This window comes from Heliconius melpomene, chromosome 17 (assembly GCF_056956725.1).
Source record: "Heliconius melpomene rosina isolate 202511_hmr_F chromosome 17, ASM5695672v1, whole genome shotgun sequence".
In the NCBI taxonomy this organism is placed as follows: Eukaryota; Metazoa; Arthropoda; class Insecta; order Lepidoptera; family Nymphalidae; genus Heliconius; species Heliconius melpomene.
Window position 1 is genome coordinate 8,191,548 of NC_140405.1, and position 25,545 is coordinate 8,217,092.

Here is a 25,545-nt window from a genome sequence, read left to right on the forward strand (position 1 = left end):
AAATAAATGATCAAATCAAGTGTTTGATAAGTTTCTTGACTACAACAATTGTTTAGTTGACAGACTTTGCTTATCTATTTACTTTTAATTTTTCATTGACGTGCCTGACGTGAGTGGAGGACGGACACGACGACTGAAGTCTTATTTCGGCTTAGTTCAATTATTGCATTGATTACGTTTCACATGATAGAAATTACAAAATATTATAAATTCAAGCATCTCATCAAAGGCATCGTGACTTAATACAATAATCAGAAACCAGAATGGGTAAAGCGAAAAAAGGAAAGAAGAATCAGACAGCCGAGGAAGGGTAATTTGCTTTCTTAAACATATGCTAGAATTCTTTAATGCTTCATTTTAAAATGAAATATAAAATATTATGTTATTTCAGTGACAGTGATGTTGAAACAACTAACATTGAAAACTCGAAACCTATCCAAAATAAAGAAAAGAAGTGAGTATCTTATAGGTTATCCTAGTTTGCATCTAATTTTCTCTTTCTGTAAGAGACTGTCATTAATTAATGAAATTGCTGTTACAAAGAATTAAATGGATATAAATTTAATAAGTATAAAATCATTGAAACCTACAACATTTAAAACAAACTAAAAAATATTTCAGAAAAATTCTTGAGTCTGATGAAAGTGAAGACGAGAAACCAAAAGCAAAATCTAAACAAAAGAAATCAGTTGATTCAGATATAAAAGAAGTCACAAAAAACATAAAAAGCGTTTCTATTTCAAACAAGTCTCAAAAGAAAGTGGATAACAACAGTGAAGGTACATATTAGTACAGTAGTTTTGTAAAAGTAGTGAGTGAATGAGTGACTTTTGAGTCTATCCCTCAGTGTTTACAATGTTGACTGATTTTATGAGTCTGTCCTCTCCACAGAACACACTGATAACAAGTTTTCGAAAGATCTTTATCTTCGGCTGTAAAAGACACGTTTTAATTTTGTTGGTAGTTTCCCTGTGTGTAAATGTGTAAAATTATATTTTTTATGTAATTAATTGGTTGGTTAGTAAGTCAATTAAACTATAATATATTTTTGGTTCCTTTCCAAGGTCTGGATAGTCTATGGAAAACAAAGAGTATAAATAACTTTTTTTTTTTTGCTATTTCTACTTTGCAATATATGGTATTATTACTACTTAATGAAGATTATTAATTCCTGTTTCTTTATAAACAATTCAAAAGACCATATTGAAACAAAATTTACATCACATACTACTATATTGATCATTTAGCTGAGTCATAGCATCTTATGCCATTACAATCCATCTTCTTAGCTGTCACATACAGAAGACATTGTTGCATATTATACAGGATGGAATTATCTGCACTTCTTTTACAGCATTTCCCACTCTACACCCATGCCTACCTGCTGACACTTATGCCTGCTGTATGTGGGATAGTGTAAATTCTTTCTGGTTTTATATGTTTTTTATTGTTTTGAATTTGATTTATGAAGAATACTATTTTAGACCTCTAAAATCAACTGAGTATAACTTTACTTTCTGTGGCACAGTGAGACAGCATCTGACTGTTAACATCATAGTTGACAGGGTGTCAGGACACTTATTTGTCTGCTTGCACTATTTTTATTAGGTTCTCTCAGCTTAACTTTATTATTAACAAAAATATATTTTTAGGTGAGTCTGAAGATGAACCTCAAGAAAAACCCAAGAAGGGTAAAAAGAAGGAGAAGAAAAGTGCATTTTCCCTATTAGAAGTTGAGGATTCTGGTGGATCAGCACCAGAAGCTCCTCCATCTTCTGATGATGAAGTAGAAAATCCAGTTCAAAAACTCCAAAAGAAAGGTGCACAAGAAAAAAAAGAACCTGCTGGTAAAAAAGGCAAAAAAGCAAAGAGAAGAAAAGATGATAGTGACGAAGATATAGAAAAAGTTCTAGCTGAACTTGAAATGGAATACTCAGGTGTTAAAAAAGAATCAGTGCCGCCCCCTGAACAAGAACCCGAAAAACCTGCAGAGGTAGTGGAAGAGAAACCTAAAGCAAAAAAGAAAAGCAAGAAAGAAGAACAAATTGATAATGATGTTGAAGACAAAGGCAGCGATAATGAAAATGATATAACAATTAAAACCGCAGCCCAGAAAAAAAAAGAAAAGAAAGAAAGAGAAAAACAGAAAAAGTTAGAAGCTAAAAAGAAAGATAAAGAACAAGACAGTAAAAAGGATGTGAGTGAACCTAAACCACCCGCGAAACCTATTGAGAAAAAGACTGATAAAGATAGTGAAGAACAAAAAGATGAGAAGATACCTTCAGACGAGAAAGATAAAGAAGCAGAGGGTGATACTCCCGCACTAGAAGGCAAGAAAAAGAAAAAAGGTGATAAGTCTGAGAAAGATGATAAAGGGAAGAAAGGACCAACAAAAAAAACTATTGCTGCCATGCAAGAAGCTTTGAAAAAAGTGAAGGAAGAAGAGGAACGTCTCAAGAGAGAGGAAGAAGAAAGATTAAAGCAGGAAGAAGAGAGAGAACGGCAGAGGTTAGAAGCGATTAGATTAGAAAAAGAACGCAAAGATAGAAAGAAACAAAAGGAAAAGGAGAGAAAAGAAAGACTTAAAGCTGAAGGAAAGCTGCTAACTCCAAAACAGAAAGCAGAAAAGGCTAGAGCTCAAGCCATGCTTGAGTCTTTGAAGGCTCAAGGTATAGAAATAGGCTCTGAAAAGAAACCACCGCGACCAGGAACCAGAATTAAGCCAACAAAATTAAAAACACAAATATCACAAGAAGCTCCAAGCAGCCCAGCTGAAGAGAAGAAGATTGAATTGGAAATATCAGACAAAAAGGTATATTTTTTTATCATCACACTGTACTGATTCTTCCTCAAATTGAGCTTGTACTTAGTAACTTACCTTAACTTCAGCTGTATCCCTAGCGGGGTAGCACCAAAAGCTACGGTCTCTACATACCTCTTTCGCCTCGTCTACTGTCATCAACCTCTTCATACATGCCCTTCGGGGGTCCTCATGCTTTTTACGTCACCTTCCTCCAGTATCTTTGAAATTGTGTTTTCAAAGGTCGACCGAGGTACCCCCCGCTTCTGTTACCGTTCACTTCCATCACAGATATTTTTTGCCATTCTTTCATCACTCTTTTGTTTGACGTGCCTGAACCAGCTGACCACGTTCTTCATTCTGACCGTGATATCCTCGCTAGTGCCTGCCATTCCACATCCATCTCGTATCTTCCATCTCTACTAAATATACTTCCCAAATGTGCTTTTTACATTTGTGATTATGTATTGTGTTAAAAAAGCGTGTTTTCTGTGTTTTAATTATAATTTGCCATTTAAGGAAGAACCAAAGAAAGAAGAAGAAAAGAAGGAGTCCGATAATGAATCTGTTAAAGATGCTTGGGATGCTGAGTCGTCTGATGAAGAAATTGAACCACCTCAAGATGTTAAGTCTGAACCTACCCCACCGATTAATGAATTGAAGAAAGCTGACAATAAACCAAAGGAGGTAAAAAATGTTATTTGTAAATATCTAAAATTTAAGTGTTATCAATTATAGTAGCATAATATCAAACCTATTATTGAGAAACATCTCAATTCAATTATTAAGTTCTTTCTTATAAATCTCAATAGAAAAGAAATATATTCAAGATATATTTCTTTTCATATCAAAATCGACATATAACCTTTGAACACTGGTTTCCTTCTCTCACTTTTTTGCAAGACACTTGATTCCTCACTGTCTTTAAATTTTCGAGAAATTGCGTGTTTAGAGACGGAACTCAGCGCCGCACTTTATCCAAGGATTTATATTTTCACTGTATATATAAAGTATAAAACTTATTATAATTATATCCTTTTCAGAAGGAAGATGAAGAAGAAAGTTCTGAAGAAGAAGATGATAGCTCTGAAGAAGATTCAAGTTCCGAAGAAGACTCAGATGACGAACAAATGACGGACGCACAGAAGAAACGTGAAATTGTCTTGAAGAGATTAGAGGTAATTGAAATCCATTGTACTTCATACTTATTATTTTTTAGCTTACATTTCAAACTTGTAAAAATTGAATAAGTGAGTAGTGTGAATCAGTTGGCAAGAGATTTGACAATTATATTTGGCATTTTATAATTTTATTTCTTTGAAGAAACGACGTGAGGACAATGAGAAAAATAAAGCAAATAATCCCCTCCGAGCCGCCGTCGTCTGTGTACTGGGACACGTAGATACAGGTAAAACGAAGATCCTAGACAAATTAAGACGAACTAACGTGCAAGATGGCGAAGCGGGAGGTATTACACAGCAGATTGGAGCCACTAATGTTCCCATTGAGAATATTAAGGAGCAAACTAAACATGTTAAGGGGGTGAGTTCTGTTTTTAGGAGTATTTTGTTATTCTTTTATGGACTAGTTGTACCAGTGTTGACTTTAAGACAGATAATTTTCTGATTAGGAGTTATCCATAAATTACGTAACACGCTTAAGCACACGCGTCTTAAACTTCGTGATATCACATGAGTCACATGGTCGCTAACAATACAATTTCAGGATTGCTGTTTAAGTTTCATATGACAAGCACTGAAATAGTTTAAATATTAATAAAATATTATTTTTATTCTTGTATATCTTTATTACTTTATAGAGTGTATCCCAAAACAAAATAATCGATTAATATTTCAGCTAATAAAAAATATTATATAATCAATTTTTATAATTGATTGTGTGATTGAAGTGTCTGACTATTTAAATCATATTTCCATACTTTTTCAGGTAAATGAAATAGCATTTAAATTGCCAGGTTTGCTAATTATAGACACACCTGGCCACGAGTCTTTCAGTAACTTGAGGAACAGAGGTTCCTCTCTGTGTGACATTGCCATTCTTGTAAGTTTACACTACAATACTACTAAGAATTTTATATTTATTATTCACTGATGTTTTTTTATATTATCAATTTTTATTAATTCATATAATAGCACTAACTTTATAAATAGAGACCTTCATGGTGCAGTGGCAAAGTATCTGAGTATAATCACAATGGTTGTGGGTTGGACTCCCACTCGGGGGATTATATTAATCATATGATACATGACAAATATATAAATATATATGCTTTATTTCAGGTAGTGGATATTATGCACGGGCTGGAACCCCAAACCATAGAATCCATAAATCTCCTAAAGCAAAAGAAAACCCCATTCTTAGTGGCATTAAACAAAATTGATCGTTTATACGACTGGCAAAGTGCACAAAGGAAAGATGTACGTGATATATTGAAAATGCAACAACCTAATACTCAGTTGGAATTTGAGAAGAGAAGCAATGATGTTATTATACAGTTTGCTGAACAAGTAAGTTATTTAGTTATTTATTTATATGTTTTCTGTTACATATTAATCTTAACTTAATATAAGAGTGGCTTACATTATAACTATGTTACTATTATGAAAGTTAGGTTAACAGAATTTGATAATATTCTGTACTAAATGGTAATTGTTTTATCACTATGTTACTATATTTTATATTTGTATATTACGCTCTACCAATAAATTACATTAAAAACTAACTTCTCTTTTCAGGGTCTCAATGCAGCTCTCTTTTATTCAAATCCAGATCCTCGTACATACGTATCTCTGGTACCAACATCAGCTGTAACTGGGGAGGGTATGGGTAATCTATTAGCAATGATAGTGCAAGCGTGCGAGGGACCGTTGAACAAACGACTTGTGTTCTCCCAACAGTTGCTCGCTACTGTACTTGAGGTAAGATTTTTATGATATTATATTGGTAAATTTATTTAGTTTACAGTTTTAATCTGACGGAATTAAATGCTGTGTCCCTCATATTTTCCGTCCAATTTTCGAAATATTCCATGTTAAGTGGCAGTAGTGGTAAATCAACGCCGCGTGTTGTCTTCTGAACTAAGAAATAAAAATAATTTATTTGCCTTGAGTACGAATCGAATCCATAACCATCGTAGATGCTATCCCACTGCGCCGCGACGGTCGAAGGGAAGATCATGTATGACTGTAATCGAATTGTTATGGGTACAATCCACTCTGGGAATTTATTGTCATTTTTCTGCTGAATTAAAACAAAGCTACGCTACTCAACTCACAATGTCTCAAATTTAAACAGATTTTAAACGGATAGCTTAAGACATATAGAATTCATTATCTTATTATGTGAATAACATAAAAAAACTACTAGTACGTCATTTGAGAAGAGAGAGAGACAACAGAGAAACAGCTGGTGGAAGCTTCATATAGGACTGAAATTACACACATTTTATGAAACCTTTCGGTATAAAAGTGGCTGTAATGGCTTAATAAAATATGTTTTATTTTAGTTTTTACTTGATATTAATAAAAATATTTTGCATTTGCTTTTGATTTTTTATATTTTTAATTGTTAAAACACAGGTTAAAGCAATACCCGGTCTCGGTACAACGATAGACACTATCCTCATAAACGGGACACTACGTGAAGGTGATACTATGGTTCTAGCCGGCACAGATGGACCAATAGTGACTCAGATCAGATCGCTGCTAATGCCGCAGCCTATGAAAGAACTTAGAGTTAAGGTAACGTGTTAATTTATCATATCAGTACTGTTCATCATCGATTATCTGAATCCATTTTTAAAGCGAACGAGCGGTTATTCGAACTATTACGCTCCCCGAATGCACTCCTTTATGTGTGCCATCGTTTCAACTTATACGTACACTTTTTCCTAGAACTACAATACAGTCGATGAGTCTTGGTAAATGGCTGGCTTGATTTGATGTTACCATTTTACTTACTTTTGTTTATTTTCTTCCCGAGCGAACAGTGCAAAGAACCCTAGAAAATCTAACTTAGGAGCGGCCGCGACTTGTCGAGCGTACCGAATCGTTCCTCCACGTAAATGTTATTATCATTTTAATGATTACTCAAAATAGCCTTAGAAGTAGTTGGTATCTAAAGAGCATATTTTATATTCTACTGTATCTATCATTATAGAATGCATATATCGAGCACAAAGAAGTGATTGGAGCGCAAGGTGTGAAAATAGCAGCAAAGGAATTAGAGAAAGCCATTGCTGGCCTGAACCTGCTTGTGGCACAAAAACCAGATGAAGTTGATGTTCTTATGTGAGTAATTTTTTTTTTATAGAAAAGTCTATATATTTATTCCACATATGTATACAATGTGTAGATTCGAATTTGAAACGCATTTTTGATGTTTACGTATTGTTTCTCTGTGTTATAGATATATAATATCTTTACTGTACTAACTCCCATTAAAAATATCGAAAACCATATTACGCAGTTTGCTTTTTATAAAATAAATTATGATAAAGAAGTAAAAAGAAAAGTATTAGAAATTAAAACAAGTTAAAATAATTTTTTATCAATATCTATTATATAAAATATTCAAACGTTATTTTTTATTAAATGATTATGATTATTTATCATGATTTTTTTCTTAATTTTAAATAGAAATTACTCAATAGCTTTAACTGGTGACTAATACAAATTGTAACATAATTTTCCTTTATAGAGAGGAAGTGGCAAGAGAACTCAAATCTGCTCTCTCCTCAATAAAGCTATCAGAACGCGGCGTGTACGTACAAGCCTCTACGTTGGGATCACTTGAAGCTTTACTAGAGTTCCTAAGGACTAGTAAGATTCCTGTAAGTGTTTTTTTTTATTAGATTAATTCTGTATCCCGATTTAAGCAGGGCAGGCAGAGGGAAGTGTTAACACACTCCGATCCCCGCATATTTCCTGATTTTCGAGATATTGCATTGTCAATCGTAAAATTCAACACTGCACTTTGTTTTGTTGAGTAAAAGTTAGTTGAGTTGAGTGAGAATTAAATCCACAACCGTTATGGCATTGGAGTTTTTTATTTATTTCCGATACCAAATTAGGAAGATTCATGAAAAAATATTGAAAAAAGCGAATAACATTGAATTTTATCTTATATGTACTATAAATTTAAGTAATAATTAACTAATTTTTTGTTTACAGTACTCAGCCATCAGAATAGGTCCAGTGGTGAAGCGTGACGTGATGAAGGCGTCCGCCATGTTGGAGCACGACTCGCAGTACGCTACTATATTAGCGTTTGATGTTAAGGTTAGTAGTAGTTAAGTTATATTTATTTGTATAGTAATATTTTTTCAGTCATAATTGGCTGTGTTGTTGCAGCGTCAATGCGAGGCTCGTGGTTCGATACCTACTCTGAAGAATTATTTATTATATTTACTTTATTTTCATTTCTGCGCACTGGTAGACAAAGCTCGGCGTTGTGTTCCTCCACTCAACACGCAATGTCTCGAAAGTCGGGCGGTGCGTGGGGAACGAAGTATCTTAACACTAGGTGTTCTACTATATGCGAAAAAAAATATAATTCTAATTTGTTCCACATTTATTGTCCAGATCGAACGTGACGCACAAGAAATGGCGGACAATCTCGGTGTAAAGATATTTTCGGCGGACATCATTTACCACTTGTTCGACAAGTTCACCGCCTATCGTGAAGAACTGAAACAACGCAAGCGGGAGGAATTCAAGCATATTGCCGTCTTCCCTTGTAAACTGAAGGTATGGAGTACCCAACATGTTAGAAATACTAAATACTGTGTTAGAAGATTTTTGACATTTTTTTGAGGCTTATATCTAAAAATCCTTTAAAATATTAACGTATAACAGATTATATAAAGTTTTGATTTGATTAATACTTGGTGTGAATTGGAAACTATTTAATTGAATTACTTATATTAATAAAAAAATCCATTTCTAATATCACTGGATAGATTTAAATGGATAAAAGCTATATATAATTTCTCAATATATTGGTTTTCATATCACAATTAAGTTGCTTTAAATGGTTATTGATTAGAAAATAGTGGTTAAAACTAATGATTGTTTCCAGGTTTTACCGCAATTCGTGTTCAACTCTCGAGATCCTATAGTAGCGGGTATAATGGTGGAGGCCGGTATTGTGAAAGAGGGAACGCCTATCTGCGTGCCTAGTAAAGAGGTAAGTTGGCATTACAGGTTTTTTTAACTTCATTCTGTATCCTCTCTATAGAAGGTACCCAAAGGGAATAGGAATCCTAGTATTATGACACTTAGTTCCTCACTGTCGAATTTCCGAGACATTAAGTGTTGAATGGCGAAACTCAATACCGTGCCTTGCCTTGTTACTAGAGCGAGAAAAATTAAAATATAGAATATTTCATTTCCTCTGATGGAAATCGAACTTACGACCCCTACGCCACGACTGGCCCCCCATTCTTATTTTAGTTTTTGTGGATGTGCATGGATAAATATCTGTTTTTAATTTAATTAGTTCGTGGAACTCGGCATCGTGACGTCCATAGAGGTGAACCACAAGCAAGTGGAAACCGCACGCAAGGGGCAGGAGGTGTGCATCAAAATCGAACCCATACCCGGCGAGTCGCCCAAAATGTTTGGCAGACATTTTGATGAAACTGATTTTCTAGTCAGCAAGGTATGTGATTTTGTTTTGTTTATTGCAAATAATAAGAATTTTTTTCACTTAAAACATACATAACAGCCGATTTTTTATGAACATTTTATGTGATGTGTCTTATATTTCTCTACTAAAATATTAAAAGTACATACATATTAATTTTTTTAGAAGATAAATTTGTTTTTCAATAATTTTATTTAAAACATAATCAAAAACGATTACAAATGGTACTTAAATTTACAAACACAACTGTTGTACAGAGTTCAATGCAACACTAACATTCTGTTTCCAAGACAAAATTCTCATAAAATTGCTATTTGTTTATTGGAAAATAAATAATTGTAAGCGCACTGGAGCGTTATCACGTGGCGCTTCTGGCGCTCGGCGGACTCGGACTATCTTTACTTGACCTTTCTAATGTTAAACTGAAATTTGTATAATGTAGGTATTGTTCAAGTTTTTTTAGCAATAGTTTGCTTATTGTTTCAAAATGGTATAGCTATTTTGAATGTATTAGGATTTGAAATTTTCGACTGCAGATATTTACTGGATTGAAATATATGTTACAGCTTTCCCCCTCCCCCCCCCCCCATTTAGCAGGATAGGCAGAGGGAATCTAGTGTTGCGACACTCTGTGCCTCATATCCGTGACGCAACACGGAGGCTTACAACTATATGTTATATAAATTCTATTTGACATTGTCTACATTTTTATAAACATTAGATTAGGTTTAAATGAAATATCATCGTATTTATATAATATGCACTTCGCCTCCTTAACCGAGATGTAAAAGTTGTGTATGGCATGTGACAAATTGTAAGTGTGCTTTTTTCAATTTGAACCTATAGTTCCTGAGATTAGCGCGTTCAAGCAGACTAACTCTTCATCTTTATAATATTAGTACAGTACGTCTTGGAATGTAATCTCTACATATTTTCTCACCGGTATTGCAACATCTTTTCTACTTTTTTTAATATGAAATTGATTTACTACTACTACACGCATATAATATGCGATATATTTTTTTATTATAAAATAAATTGAACACATCGTCTGACGTTTGTAGGATCCACATGTTTTCCGTTATGTAAATTAGATGTCGAAACGGCCCCGCTATTTATATAAGACGGCGCTACGAATCTTCAAAGATCAAATATAAATGTATATCACTGGAATTAATTAGTTATTTTTTGTGTATTATCAAAAGGAGACGCGTGAAAGTTTTATTGGTGCGTTAATAACGAAACTTCGCGAGCCATATCCGACGTTGTATCGCTCAACATGTGTATTTACTATAATGTTGTTTTTATTTATGGGTCATAATCAGAAAGGTGGACATTTTCGAATTCGTAACGTAACTGATAAGTAACAACACTGATAATGTTTGTTACGAAACTGATGATATAAGGCATTATACACAACAAAGTAAGGATATTATACGAATAAAACTACTGTTGTTTTTATTTAATGAGACACAAATTAAAATTTTAAAGATTCAATCGTTGAATTAACAGATTATAAATGTAAGAAAACATAACAAAGTGACAATATTAACAATATAATAATGCTAGTTCGTAACGTAATAAACTTATATTTCTAGTTAGATATAACAAAGTTAATGATAAAATTAAATCCACTTTGAAATATATCAAAATTTGAGTCGTTATCACGGGAATTAAGTTAATTCTTTGTAAGTGTTTATTTCGCATAACTCCATATTTAATAGGATTGGTCTTTTTAAGACGTTCTCTATATCTTTTATGTATTTCAGCATTTGACATAGGAGCCATGACGCTTACTGAAAATACAAAAATATGTATCAATAGATATTTAATAATATTTTATGTTTATTGTTTAGATCTTCAACAACGCTAGTACAGAACGTATTTGTTTTTAAATAAAAGCTTCACCCACTTGAACTACATATTTATTAATTCACTATCTCCAGAGAAAAAAATAGTAATTACAAAATCACAACTAATTTCAGGAAGAATAAAAAAATGTTTTTAACTAACAACATTAGACAAACAAGCAAAAAGGCAAAAAACTTAAAAATCATTATTTTTGGTTACTTTACGTTATCAAAAGTCACCAATTATTTTTTTCATATGCCAGCAATTTTTTTTATATACATATCTTCCGATGGTAACGTAATTATGAACTAGGCTTCATATTTTCTCAGTTTCGTTACGTAACGAAATATAACGCAATTGAGAATAAAGTCTGAGAAATTCTAACCTTTTTAAATATTTGCTCATAAGCCACGTGTTGCATGTGCAAGCACTGAAGTTCTTTTTTGAGATTTTGTAAAAAGAAGCAAATAACATAAACAAGAAAACGAAATTATAGAATACTTACCAAAATATAAGCCGTTTATAACCCTGAGATGTAATTTCACGCATTCCCTCTAAAACATTTGAACCCCTCAACTGCTGCGAGAACACTACTTATTGTAGCTACGACAGCATTGACTTTTAGAATTATGGTGCCACAATAAAAACTAATAATAAACACCATCCAAAATAATTGCATTCATAATTTAATTGTACGTTACTAGCCCTGAGTAACAAAAAAGACAATTTTTTGGGACAAATTTACTTAATTCATATATATTATTTATTAAATAATGTATCAATAAAAGTACTTTTATTTAATATTATGCATAAAGTAAAGTAATATAAACATATCTGAAATCAAATAAAACCATAAACATTCGTAACAAATTAATTTTTAAAAAGTAAAGTGGTGAATGGGACACGAAAAATTGTATGGAAGCATTTTGAAAAGTTTTTTGCAACTAATAAAAAATACTATTATTAGCCATAATACATTTTAAATATTACAAAAATCTTTAATTTAATAAGTAAATTTATCTTAAATGGCAAAATATTTAAATTATCTTTAAAATTGTATTTTTAAAACGCATTCAAAGTATCGGGACAAGAAAAGACACAAAATGTACACTTTTTCTGATTATGACCCTTATACAAAATAGATTATTTCTTTGATCTCTCTTTTCTTTTTGTTATTATAAATATACTTAAATAAAATATTTTTTTTATACTCTCATGTTTCGCAATAGACATGTGTATATATTATATGTAATATTATGTCTTAAAATGTTTTTGTATATCTACACTAGGATTTGTATACAGCTAGGTATTTTTTGGACATTTTTAGGATTGTAGGTCAACGGTCAACAAACTATAATAGTTTTTCTTTTTCGGTATTGCCCTTTATTTGAACTGCGAGTTCTTAATTCTTGACAAATTTCATAATTGTAGCGCTCGATAGATCTCCATCCGAATTGCGATAGATCTACGCGATCTTGAGATGAATCGTATTGACAGACGGACAACGAGTTAATCCCGTAAGGGTTTATTTTTTCCGTTTGAGATACCGCAACCCTAAGAGTGAAAAAAATAATAATATATTGTATGAAATACCTATGACCTTTATTATAAATATTCGTTTTAAAAAATCCAAAATATACATTTTATTTAAATATTATAAAAAAATATAACTTATAATGGTTTTGCCAATATGTTGGTATTTGAAATTTCAATTGCAATGTATTATGCAGCAATGTCCTTTTACAGTGCATCCGCAGTGTAAATGTTTGGTTACGAGAATAGAACGGAAACAGTGTGTCGTGATACACGGCGTATATTACTTTAATACGTACACAGTACGAGTATATTGTCGGCTTACAGTGTAAACGTGCTAAATCAATATTTTTTTTATATTTTCGTTATATATTTTTTATTCGATTCGAAAGTATAAAAAATATACAAAAACTACCTTTTTATTTCGTATAGTAGTGAATACGAACCAGTTTCCAAAATTTTAAAAACCTTCTGATAACGTATGTATATAACATACGTATGCTCATAGTTTTTTTTAAGAGTTTTGTCTCGTGACAATTATTGAGCAATATCTGAACTCGATCTTGAGATGCCGTTTTCGTTCATAGATATACAATGTACAAATTAAAACGATATCTCAAGATTGATCTTAGACTTGAGAGCGGTTTATAAATACGGGCCTAAATCTCTCAGATATGTATTATGTATGTAGGTACATATACAGGCTGTTAGCAAACTCGTATTGATATTTGCGCGTAGCACAAACACGTCTCGCACTAAACAAGTGCTTCGTGTGCATTTGATGCTATTACTAATATTGACATAACATGAAGTAAACAATGTTAAATGTATTGTCTTTGGATGTGAAACTGTGTGTATGGTGTCATTCTCTATTTTTGTTTTTTTGTCTTTTTGTGTAGAGAACAATAAATTATTGAAAACGTTTTTTGTGAAGAAGAGTAAATTGATGAATAAGCAAATTTCTTTTTGTGTTCTAATGTTAAGTTTTAATTAAATTGTGGTCAGATGGTCGGGCGGTCATATTTAAATCTATGATACTTAATAAGATCGTTTAAATCTATCTTATTTAATAAAACTACCCAATAATAGTCAATTCTCAATAGTCTTAATGGAATATCGCGCAGAAAATATCTTATAAGAGAAACTATTCGTAATTTCGATCTAAGTTTCATATATCACACGTATATAATTAATTCTTAGCGAAAAATAATAATTGTATAAAGCTTGTTCAAAACCGCAGGACTATTCTGCAAAACAGTAGTTAGTTTTAGCAAACTTTAATACTTTTTGGAAACCTAGTGTTAAGACACTCCGTTGTCATAGTTGTCAAGATACTTCACTTCACTCACACACTGTGCTTTGCCTCACCAGACAGTGTTCACAGGCACTCTTGAGCCCCGAAACGAACGAAAAACGAAATCTCAGAAACTACATGTGCTAGGAATCTCAAATTTTGCATAGGAGTTACTTATAGGACGTAGGTACTCGCTAAGACGGGAATTTGCAATATTCCACTTCTAAGGGGTTGTTTTTGGGGTTGAAAGTTTGTATGAAACTTCGTTACTACAAATGCTAGGAGCTTAGGCGTCACTAATAGGACGTAGGTACTCATGGAGACAAATTAATAATAATGTAGTTCACGCAGGCGAAGCCGCGGGCGGGCCGCTAGTTTATATTTATAATCCTTGTTGATCACTGTGCTACGTTAATGAAAGCCACGTAAGTCTTAGTTTAAAATGATAATGGTCACAAACAGAGCGGCGGTTTCCTTGCATTGCATCCATTATTTGTAAGAACAGCCGCCGGAAGCACGCTCCACTCGCGCGTAATTGTATATAATGGCGGATCTTATATATTATACATTAAACTAGCTATGTATCGATGAAATTAATTTTCGCTGGTTTTCTTTATATGGGAGTGGAACGTGTAAATGATCAATATCATAAAAAGTGTATTTTTTTATTTGGATTAAAGAATAATTTGGGGAGCATAGTGTCAATAGATCACTTAAACCACCTTTTTTTACATTATTCTTTATTCAAAGTTAAAAAAAAACTGCCTTTTTTTCACAAAAACTTGTTTTTTTTAATTTTTTATTAATATTATTGTTAGGGCCTCTATATTTGCTAATATATCCTCATTAATAAGAACAGATCCATTTACTTGAAAACTGAAATAGCTTAATGATTTTCATTGAACACCAAGTATGAATGTACATCGTCTCCCCGCTGTTTCATTGATCGCGACAGGTTACTGGGTCAAGGGGATTTATTAACGTAATATCCTAGTCCAGATACTCCACAGCATGTACTCTTCATTATGTCATAATAATTATTAAGTACTAATAATATACTTCCCGTAGGTATATAAACGTAGGTTCTAATAATCTACTCACTCAGCTTTATATGTTTAATTATAAATGTAATAAAATTGTTGGTTTGGTTTCGTTCATAAATTATTTTTAGAAGTTCAAAATATGTTTAGTATTCAGGCTTTTATTTTTGGTTATCATTAATGATTGCGGCGTTAAGTTCCGCAACTCAACATTTTTATTAAAGCAAATGCTATTTTGGCCAAGTAACTAATCTAAGCTAATTATTAAAGATTTTTCCTAATGTCGACTCTGTGTAGAGTCAAAAAAACTTGGCTTTTTAGACATAAAATTCTATATTACACAATTTAAAATATATGTAATGCCAAGTCAAGTTTTTCAAGCCCAAATTATCGCCTAAAGACCGACATATATAAAGTCAATTATTTGCTTTACAGGAAAGACTAAGGTGGTATTTTTTTTATGGTATCAATTATATTATTGGCTGTTGCCCAATACCAAAAATAGCTATCAGAAAACCTTATGTCAGTAAAGTTTCGCTGGTGATTATTTTTTTACATTTTGGATCTTTATTAATGTTATATTTTCCAATGGTATATTCATTCACAAAAACTTTAAGAATATATTTCATTGAAAAACTTGAGTGAATGCAACGCCCCGCCCGCAGCTTCATTGATCGTAACCGGGCATCAGGTCAAGGGGGCTTGTAGCTTAAGGAATCCACACTCCACCCAAATACTAACGAAACTACTCACGTATGTGCATAACCATAAATGTGGCTATCTAGGGATTTTGAACCAGTTTTTTAAAAATTGGAGAACTTTATATATTAATAGTGAATTTGCTTGAGGATAACATATTTTATTTTTCACATGATCCAAAAATTCGTTTAAAAAGTTTTCGTCAATTTTAGTCGGGTATAAAGGACTCAAAATTGATGCATATATTACATAGTAATAGGAACATACTCGTTACTAAAAAAACAAATAAGCTTCACTCCTTATCCCTCACATAGCAGAGAAGGCAGAGGGACTGAACTGAACTAGTGTTAAGATACTCCGTTCTCCACTTTCCGGAACTAGGCAGAACTCAACCCCTACGTTTTGCTTTGGTCCCAGAGCAAAGAAATGAAAATAATAAATAATAATTCATTCCCCGGAGTGGGGAACCCACAACCGTCTTGTTACAGTAACACCTTTGTGCCCCTTCGCCTTAATACGCCTTACTTAATATATTAATATTTTATATATATTTAGAATATCTATATACATATATTATGATATCCTGTTGTGAGCAAGGAATATGAATGCAGCGCGTCCCACCGTTCCTTCATTGATCGCAACAGGTCACTAGGTCGAGGGGAGCTTTGTATTATACGAAGTGTTCTAGTACTAGCTGCTGGTAACTCGTTATTGTCACGGACGTGCCTATAAAATGATATATGAAATTTATTAAAGTAACAGATTTAGTTTCTAGAAACGACTGACTAGTTTTATGTTGTCTCAATTCTAGTTAAATAGAAAAATTATACTTTTTAAACTTTTCGAATTTATACAGAAATAGAGATGCAGAAACTTAAAAAAATCTTTCGATCACTTATAAATCAAAAAATCCACAAATTCATTTTCTAGTCTTGCTAGTTGACCAATAATTCATCAGTAGATTTTCCATGGAATATAATAACATGACTTTCCATGAAACACAGAATCTTATAAATTTATACGAAATTGTTTTTTTTTTTAAATTGTTCTAAGTTATTAAATACCTACATATATTTATGGCTGTAGAATCATACTCTCGGGAACTAAAAAAAACATTTTAAAAAAAAGATTAACAGTTAGTGTTCATAAATAATCTAGTCAGAGCATTGTACGCGCACGCCGTACACCCTCGACCTATGTCTATTAACGTCATATGCATACAAATTAGAAATGAAAATGAAAAAGTAATATATTCTCAATAGCTGTGAGAATCTTGGAAGCATCAATCTTTCTTTAATCCACATTTTATAAAGCAGCCGGTATATGAACTCAGCAGATTTCCGTCACCGCGCGAAGGTCGCTTTATTTTTGGACGTGACGTCAGGGCTTTCCATGCATTAGGCAAGATCTGAGCATGTAATGGGCCCACATTTTAGAAACATCATTAATACACCAATTAGCGTGGAATTCACTTATAGTGGTTGATGCCGTCATGGCGATGGAGTGCCAGGATATGACTGTATCGCGATGGTTGTGGGTTCGATTCCCGCTCTGGGGAATTTATTATTATTTATATTTCTTCGCTCTGATACCAAGATGAAAGACCGGCGTTGAGTTACGTCACGTAAAAAATTCAGCGGAAAGTAAGTACGTACAAGTATAGAATCTTATTTAATATATTTTAACTCACTGATCGTTCATTTGTTCATTGAAATGATATAAAGTGCATAGGTAAAATGGAACCTTGAAGAATTTTCTCACGACCCGCCCACAGTGTGAGCTTGGACGTCCAAAGGAATCATCGAGGTTTGTTTCTAATCTTGTTGAGAAAGTTCCAGAAGTGTTTACATTGTCGGCGCATGTGGCGTTATTAGATCTCTACTATGCTATTATTATGTATAAGAACTTCCCGCAACGTGTCCTAGTAATTTAACGATTTATGTATTCGCTAACAGCTCGCCCCCAGCTCCGTCCGATCGGCCACATTAAACACTATTAATCTTATGTTCACTCCGGATATGTGGTTATGATGTATAATAAACAATATGAGATCTCTCTTTGTGTAATTTCTTTTGTAATAAAACATAAATTGTTTCATTCATAACTTTTAAGTCGACCTAGTCCATGAAATATGCTATTTGGATATCTGCCCACTGATATCACCTAAATTAGAATGGTTAAATTTAGTAGATTTTCAAACAATTGATGATTGTTGATAAAAGTTTATTTTTTTATAAAAGAATAAAAGATAATTTGTTCCTATACTAAAAAACAAAACTCGTCTTTTTTACTGATTATTTACTATCATGTGAAAATGTAATTTCAACGAATATTCTCTCTAATGGCCCTTAAACTCTCCCCTCTATCGAGAAGACCGACTAATGTGCCATAACTACTAAACTATACATACTATATGTTTACATGTGTGTGTGTGTTACAGCTATAAACATTGCAAATACAGTATCTGTGTTAGGCAATGAGACAGTGTCCGTGTTGGCAACGCACGCACACATCGACGCCATGGCAGCGCAACACAGGCGCAATGACCGGGTCAAATCCCATTCTCAGAGCTCCATTGATATTTCGCATCGCGGTTTCATTGATGAAAACTACTTTACTGCAACGACCGCCAGCCTTGACGAAACAGTTGAATGATTGCGTGTCCATTTTGTTTTTCTTTAATGATTTTGTTTATTTAATTTTATTAATATGTTTTTTTTTTTACTTAGTATTTACTTTATTAGTTTTTATCTGCTGCTCGTCGTTGTCTCTCGTGGTCAAATGCCACTTGCATTTGACCACACACATTTGATATGTGTATGACATGACTTCATGTCACATACCAAGTGGCCAAAGTAACTGACCGCATGTACCAGTTGATTATAACATAATTATTAACGTCGTATAATAATTGCTACCCTATAGCCCGTCCTCGATAAATACACTATCAAACACAAAAATACTTTTTGAATTCCAATCGGTACTTCTTGAAATTAGCACGTTCATCCATAAAAACTCTAGCTTCATTTTTTCTTTCAAACCTTCTTTATTTCGAAAATTTATTTCTATATTTAGAAAATACATTAAATACATGTTATAAAACATTTCTACATACCACAGTCAAACAATGACATAGCTAATTGCACTGTACCGCTTCACGAAAGGCACCGGCACACGCCTTTATTCATGCGACACTCCCCTGCTGAATGACGTCAGCACCTCGGGGCTGCATAGGGCGGTTCCCGGGTCACCCCAGCATTTGACCCAGTTCCATACTTGCACAACCTGATCTATTTCCGGTGACGTCATACCCCATTCAACCCCGGAAAGCTGAATCGATGCGCCAAAACTGGGTCGACCTGAATGGGCCCCGTGTACATTCATCTGTTCTATTTTTAGATTTAAACTTAAATATATATATTTCATGTATGTTGTATGTAAGGGATGTAAAAATAGATTGTTTCGCTAGAAAATTTTATTTTATCATTAAAATTTGGTTAATAAGCCTTGTGGCATATTTAAGCAAGTTATGTTATTTTTTGTCACATACTTTATGAGAAAAAAAAATATTATACATATAATAATATTTAAGTTCTATTATAAATACTTGTATAGTCTTAATATATAGTTGTAACGAATGTACCTTGTTGCAGATATCACGCGCTAGTATCGATGCCTGCAAGGACTACTTCAGAGAAGACCTCATCAAGACAGATTGGCAACTAATGGTTGAATTGAAGAAACTCTTCCAGATCCTTTAATAGTCTCCTGGGGTGCACTTCTCGCCTGGTACTGCTACTACTATTCGTGTTCGACGTCTGTTACAACTTACATGTGATTCTATACTTGCTTTTTTATAAAGCTCTCATCCTATAAGCAATTTCTGTGGTGCGAAGTTTTTTATTAAATTTCCCGGTCTATTCCATCTAATCGATCCGTTGTATTATAGAATCTCGACATTTAATTTAATACGTGTCACCTATGTTGCTCTCCTATCTAGTGTTGCCAGGTATATAAAATCAAACATTTTGAAACGTAATGCAAAATCTAAAATGTTTGAAACTTTTTAGTAAGCTTTTAGACATTTTAATAGAACTAAGATAACAAAACAGAAATATCGTTTCAGTAGTCGTTCTTTCATTTTTTAATTTAATGTAGAACGTATAATGTTCCGATACTCCTGGCAATTCTATGTTGTAGTCGCGTCCATTATTTTAAAATATTTTAATAGGCTATATTTTTTATAATTTTCCGAAAAGAGGAATAACTAACCATATACTCGCCAGTCAACATATGTACATAGTCCATTAGTAAATCTATTTATTGAGCGCGTTTCATTTTCAACCTTTTAGTATCTTTTATTGGTCTCGGTGTGGAAAGAGATTATCAATGTTCTATAGTGATTTATATGGAAGTATTCTTTGTAAATATACGTATGAGTTATTATTTACTATTGTATTTTTTTTTGTAAATATAGTGTGACAGTACATTTTATTTTTACAACCTCGTTTGAGGCTGCAATATACGATCTCGATTATGAAATTTTTCTATATAATTTGTATTTTACTGATACCATGATAAAATTGAATTATTTTAGTCCTGAAAATTAACTATATATTGTTTTTTTAGGTTTGTTTTATTTTTTTGGCACACGAGTCAACGCATAAGAGTCCATATTAAAGATACGGAAGGTTGTAATTTTTGTAGGTATTATCCCTTTTTGAAATGCTTGTATTATATAGATGGAATCGGACATATTCTTATATTGAAGAAATTTTAAATAAATTACTAAATATATATAATATGCATTTTATTTTGTCTTTCCCTTTCATTAAATTATGTAATTTAACTATTAAATTATTATTATTTTGATAAAATTGTAGTTTATATAAATAAAAAAATAATTCAAATATTTGAAATTAAAAAATAAAAATATTTACGATATTGATATTTTCTATATGAGTTTTAGCTAATTATAATAAGGAAAAAAATATTGTAATTAATTACTTTAGTTCAGCTCTCTATCTAATACTTTTTGAAAAGTAAATAGTAATTACTGATACGTAAATTCATATACATAAAAAAATTACCAATGAACAATGAAAAAAAAAATTGTCGTAATGAATGCTGTAGGGCTAGCTCACTGTACTACCTTTTACCAACTTCTACCAGCTAAGACGGAGGATTTTTTTTCAGGTTCTCGTTGTATTCTGTATGTAGCATGATAGGCATCTTGATTCCAAAGTGAATAAACGAAATTTTAAATATTTCATTTTCTCGAGAGGAATCCAACCGACGACCTGTCGCGTTTACAGTCACACGCCCTTGCGCCACGACAGGCAAAATAGGACATTGATTCAAATAACAGAAATTACACCATTCGTATGTTTGGCGATTATACAACAATTCTATTACATATATAATAGAAGCGGAAATTTAAGAACGACAGTTATAATTCATAAGATTCAGTAAAAAAAAAACTTTTATATACGATTTATAGCAGTAATGTAATTTAAAATCGTTATAATTAATGATATTTGTCGAACTATACCAAATTTAAATATCAATTAATATTCATGACAAAGATTAGCGAAATATATGGTTTATTGGTAATTACATGTAGATAATACGAATTTTATGCAAGCATCGATGTCGGTGAGGCGGCTCGTTTGATTTTGTCATTGGTTGTTGGTGTTACTAAATTACATTTTTGTCAGAATATAACTTCTACGTTAACAGGACATAGAAATTTCGTATCGAAGTTTGTTTTTGTCATTCTGTAAAAATGTATATATTTGGTTTTCTTTTACTTTACAAGTTAAGATATATTATGTTTTTATTCGCAATAAAAGTTATATAAAAAGCAGTTATATTTCTATTCCTTCGCTCTGGTGTCGAGGCAAAGCGCGGCGTTGAGTTGCGTCACTCACACATTCGTTAAAGTGGGGAACGGAGTGTCTTAACCCTAGGTTCCCCCTGCCTACCCTGCTGTGTGCGCGATCGAATTAGGTTGTATCTGATTTGATTTTAAGATATTACATAGAGTTGAATATTATATATTTTTTTATTTAAATATAAATATGAAGAATAGAATATATATGTTCAATTAAAGGACTCATCTGTCGAAAATTGATTGAAAATCGGTCTATGCACCAGTTATAGCTCGCCCTCGCCCGTCCTGGTGACCCTTCATTTACACCAACTTGTAATGTTGTTAAACATACAATATTAGAATATCATCTGTATAAGATATATAATTTTAAACTCATATGTTTTTATCATAAACTTTTTACATTATTAAACTACTATTTGTGTATGAAATATAATTTAAAAGTTAACTTTTTTGCTTCAGCTTTTTATTACCGACATGAATTTATGGGGTTATTTTTTAAATTTAATATTAAGAATTAACGAAACACAGTATGTATAAATAAACGTAAACGTAACTGTAAACATGGCGGTTGTGGGTTCGTTCCTGACTCGTGAAAATGAATTACAGTGCGGCGTTGAGTTCCGGCACTTAATGAAGGAGGAGGGAGGAGGAGGGAAGTGTCTTAATGGAAATGCGATGTTTTAACTCTAGGTCCTCAGGTTCCCTCTGTCTACCTTGATATGTATATCCCACACACAGAGGGAAGCTATAAAATAACTTAGAAACTAACTAAAACAGTTATATTTTCCCAATACAATGTCGTTATTTTATAAAGTAGCCAGACACTTTTGAAAAATATACATTGTATAGACATAAATATACATTTTAAAGGCTTTTTGTATTTTTTTTACTCGGGAATTATAAGGTATATTACAGGTTCCCAAGACATTCTCATCAAGACATAATACGTTGTAAGGTTTCACTAGAAAATCAGTATAGCTAATTGATATCTGTGAATTGGTAGGAGCTGAAAAACGTAGTAACTTATCATTTGGTTATGTATTTGTTCTGCAAAAAAATATAAAACTGTCACATTCATATGACTTTTCCTATTTTGTAAAATCATGTATCATAAAATTATATACTGTAAAACGAGTTAGATTACAGTATATTTTAATATAATTAATAAAAAGATGAGGCCATGGATCGTATCGCTGCGATGGTTAAGGGTTCATTCCCCACTCGAATTAATGAATTACTTTCATGTCCTTCTATTTTCGGTGAGAGGCTTCAAACTAAAATACATATTCTTACTACCCCATAAGAATTATTTGGTGCCATTGATGGAAATTTGGATGAAAGACACTTATATCAATAAAAAAAACGTAAAAATTAGTATAATATTATTACCATATGCCTACCCTGCTATATGCATGGAAAAACATTAATCTACGTTGGCCAAACTATAAATTGTTATTATGATTTTATGTTTGAGCTCTAAAACTGTATTTGAGACCGTAATAATAGATGAGCTAGGTTACCTGAGTCGTTCCTATTTTTCATCTGCAGTGACCCCCGGAAGGCCCAATAGGAAGAACCAATGCAAACCAAGCTTGCACGTTTATAGGGAGGAGCAAAACTGTGCGTAGGTAGAGCGTTACTTCCTCAAATCTATTAAAGAAGATTGATAATGTTTGCATTTGCTAATAATTTTATAAATATACACAATTAAATATATATTCATCTATTCACAATATAAGGAAGTTAGTAGCACACGGAAATAGTTAATCATGGTGGTTTTCGGTTGCAATTTGGGTTGCATTTTACCACGTAACTATGGTAACTCGGTGAGCGTGGGCGGGGAGGTGGTGTTTTCAGGGTCTAGGTCACGCCCCGGTGCTGTGCGCGCAGGCGCGGGCCGCTGCCGGGAAGGAGCTTCAAAGCTCGGCAAAGCCTGCTGGTGGCAAGCCAGGGATCCGTCGGATGTGAAGTATACCATATAAATTATGATAAGTGTTTTTTTAGTAAGTGCAGTGAGTGAAAATCGTTAGTTTTGTGATCTGTGCCTTAGTTGTGGTGTATTTCTGTGCAATATAAGGTATTATCATTTAGTATGGTTTTTTTATAAGAAAATGTTTTTTTGTAAATATTATTTCAATATATGAAAACGCTTTACAATATCATATACCTAATATAAAACCTATAGTATAAGACGATTATAATAAAGGAATATTTATATATTTGCTAATTACCAAAGTATATATTTTCAAAATTGTTCAAATGAAAAAACTCGAAACTAAACAAGTGGGTACCTACAATTAGGCTCTGCATATATTATTCTATAAAATCACATTTACTATTGTAAAAGGCGTACAGGAAATATAAAATATTAGGTCTAAAAACTGCTATCCGGAAGTAAAATATTAATGTTTTTTTTATTTACGATATTCACCTTGTATCCAAAATAGTACAATGGGCCATTCTTGTCTAATATTTAATAATAATCAACACATCACTATCATTATTATTTATGGAGAAATAAATAGAAAAATCGGATTTATATATACATATACGTAAAAGAGAAAGACTAATTAGTAAGTTACAATCATATATTAGTAAAGTGACATATATCTACCTATTTTATCTATTTCTTCTTCCTGGTGTTTGTTTTCTGCCTTCACGCTCAACCTACTTCACTTTGTACTTATATATACTCACCTAGCCTAACATATCCCTCTTACTAAAAAAATAAATATAAAAAATTGTAAGGATGGATGTTTGTTCAGCTTTCACTTTCAGATCAAATATTTCAGTAATATAGCTTATACCTCATAATAACTATTAACTAATTTATGTAAATATTTTGTATAATTTAATATATATGGGCGTTTTTTTTATAATATATAAAATATTTAGTAATATATAACAGTCATGTATATTACAGTTACGTCTGCCACTTCCAGTGCATCAGCTTTCAATGCTAAAGCATGTTTATAACATGCTAAAACATATATTGACTAAAATAATATTAAATATGTGATATATAAATATTCTTAATAGATTTACCAATACAGTAATGCAGTAGTAAACACGATATTTAACAGCTTAGGTAAAAAGTCAGACATATACAGGATAATTCTATTGTTATACTTATATCTTTAACAATTTATTAGATTTCAAAAGAATAATATATAGAATGGCTATCACAAATATTATACAATTAAAGATGTTTTGTTCGTGCTATATGCCTGTCTGTTCCTGTACAGATAGTGTTATAGCTTGTTAAATAGGGAAACTCAACGCCGCACTTTGCCTCTACACCAGAGCTAAAAAATGAAAATGTAAATTTAAATAAATATTTCATATCCTCGTGTGGGGATCGAACCCACAACCAGTCGCGTTTAAAGTCATGCTTCGTGAACCTGCTCTACGACTGGCCTCACTTAACTTAAAAAAAACATGTTAAATCGTTTTTCCCTGAGCCTGTCTAATTAGTTTAACGATTTCATAAGGTAAGATGAATAATAATAATATAATCTCAAATTACCTATATTAAGTCATATATCTTGATAATCCGGAAAATTATTAAGGTGATAAATGTTTGTATATGCTTGTATAATGCTTTTATATTTACTATTTTATTTTTATTTTCGGCTGGATGCGAAGAGCCGATGATCGAGCTCAGTGGCGTGCATTGGAGAAGCCTATGTCCAGCAGTGGACGAGGACAGGCTGATGATGATGATGATGATATTTACTAATTTGAAGAAGATGAGCTAAAAAAGTGACTA

At 32.4% G+C, this 25,545-nt stretch overlaps 2 protein-coding genes across 2 annotated transcripts in view; both read left to right on the forward strand.

The window, feature by feature from the left end:
* The first annotated feature begins 105 nt into the window (after window positions 1–105).
* eIF5B (eukaryotic translation initiation factor 5B) lies at window positions 106–20,685 on the forward strand. Its single transcript, XM_085200771.1, has 18 exons — window positions 106–310; window positions 392–454; window positions 622–779; window positions 1,653–2,812; window positions 3,320–3,487; window positions 3,844–3,978; window positions 4,124–4,342; window positions 4,748–4,861; window positions 5,101–5,328; window positions 5,557–5,739; window positions 6,400–6,561; window positions 6,980–7,110; window positions 7,520–7,652; window positions 7,993–8,100; window positions 8,404–8,568; window positions 8,900–9,007; window positions 9,320–9,481; window positions 19,537–20,685. The coding sequence occupies exons 1-18, from the start codon at window positions 264–266 to the stop codon at window positions 19,642–19,644; spliced, it is 3,552 nt and encodes a 1,183-aa protein (XP_085056897.1). The 5' UTR covers window positions 106–263; the 3' UTR covers window positions 19,645–20,685.
* A 3,038-nt stretch (window positions 20,686–23,723) lies between these two features.
* Window positions 23,724–25,545, forward strand: part of sty (sprouty signaling antagonist) — a 32,631-nt gene continuing 30,809 nt past the window's right edge. Inside the window, exon 1 of the mRNA XM_085200986.1 lies at window positions 23,724–23,853. The gene's annotated coding sequence lies outside the window, so the exon portion shown is untranslated. The remainder of the gene's footprint in view (window positions 23,854–25,545) is intronic.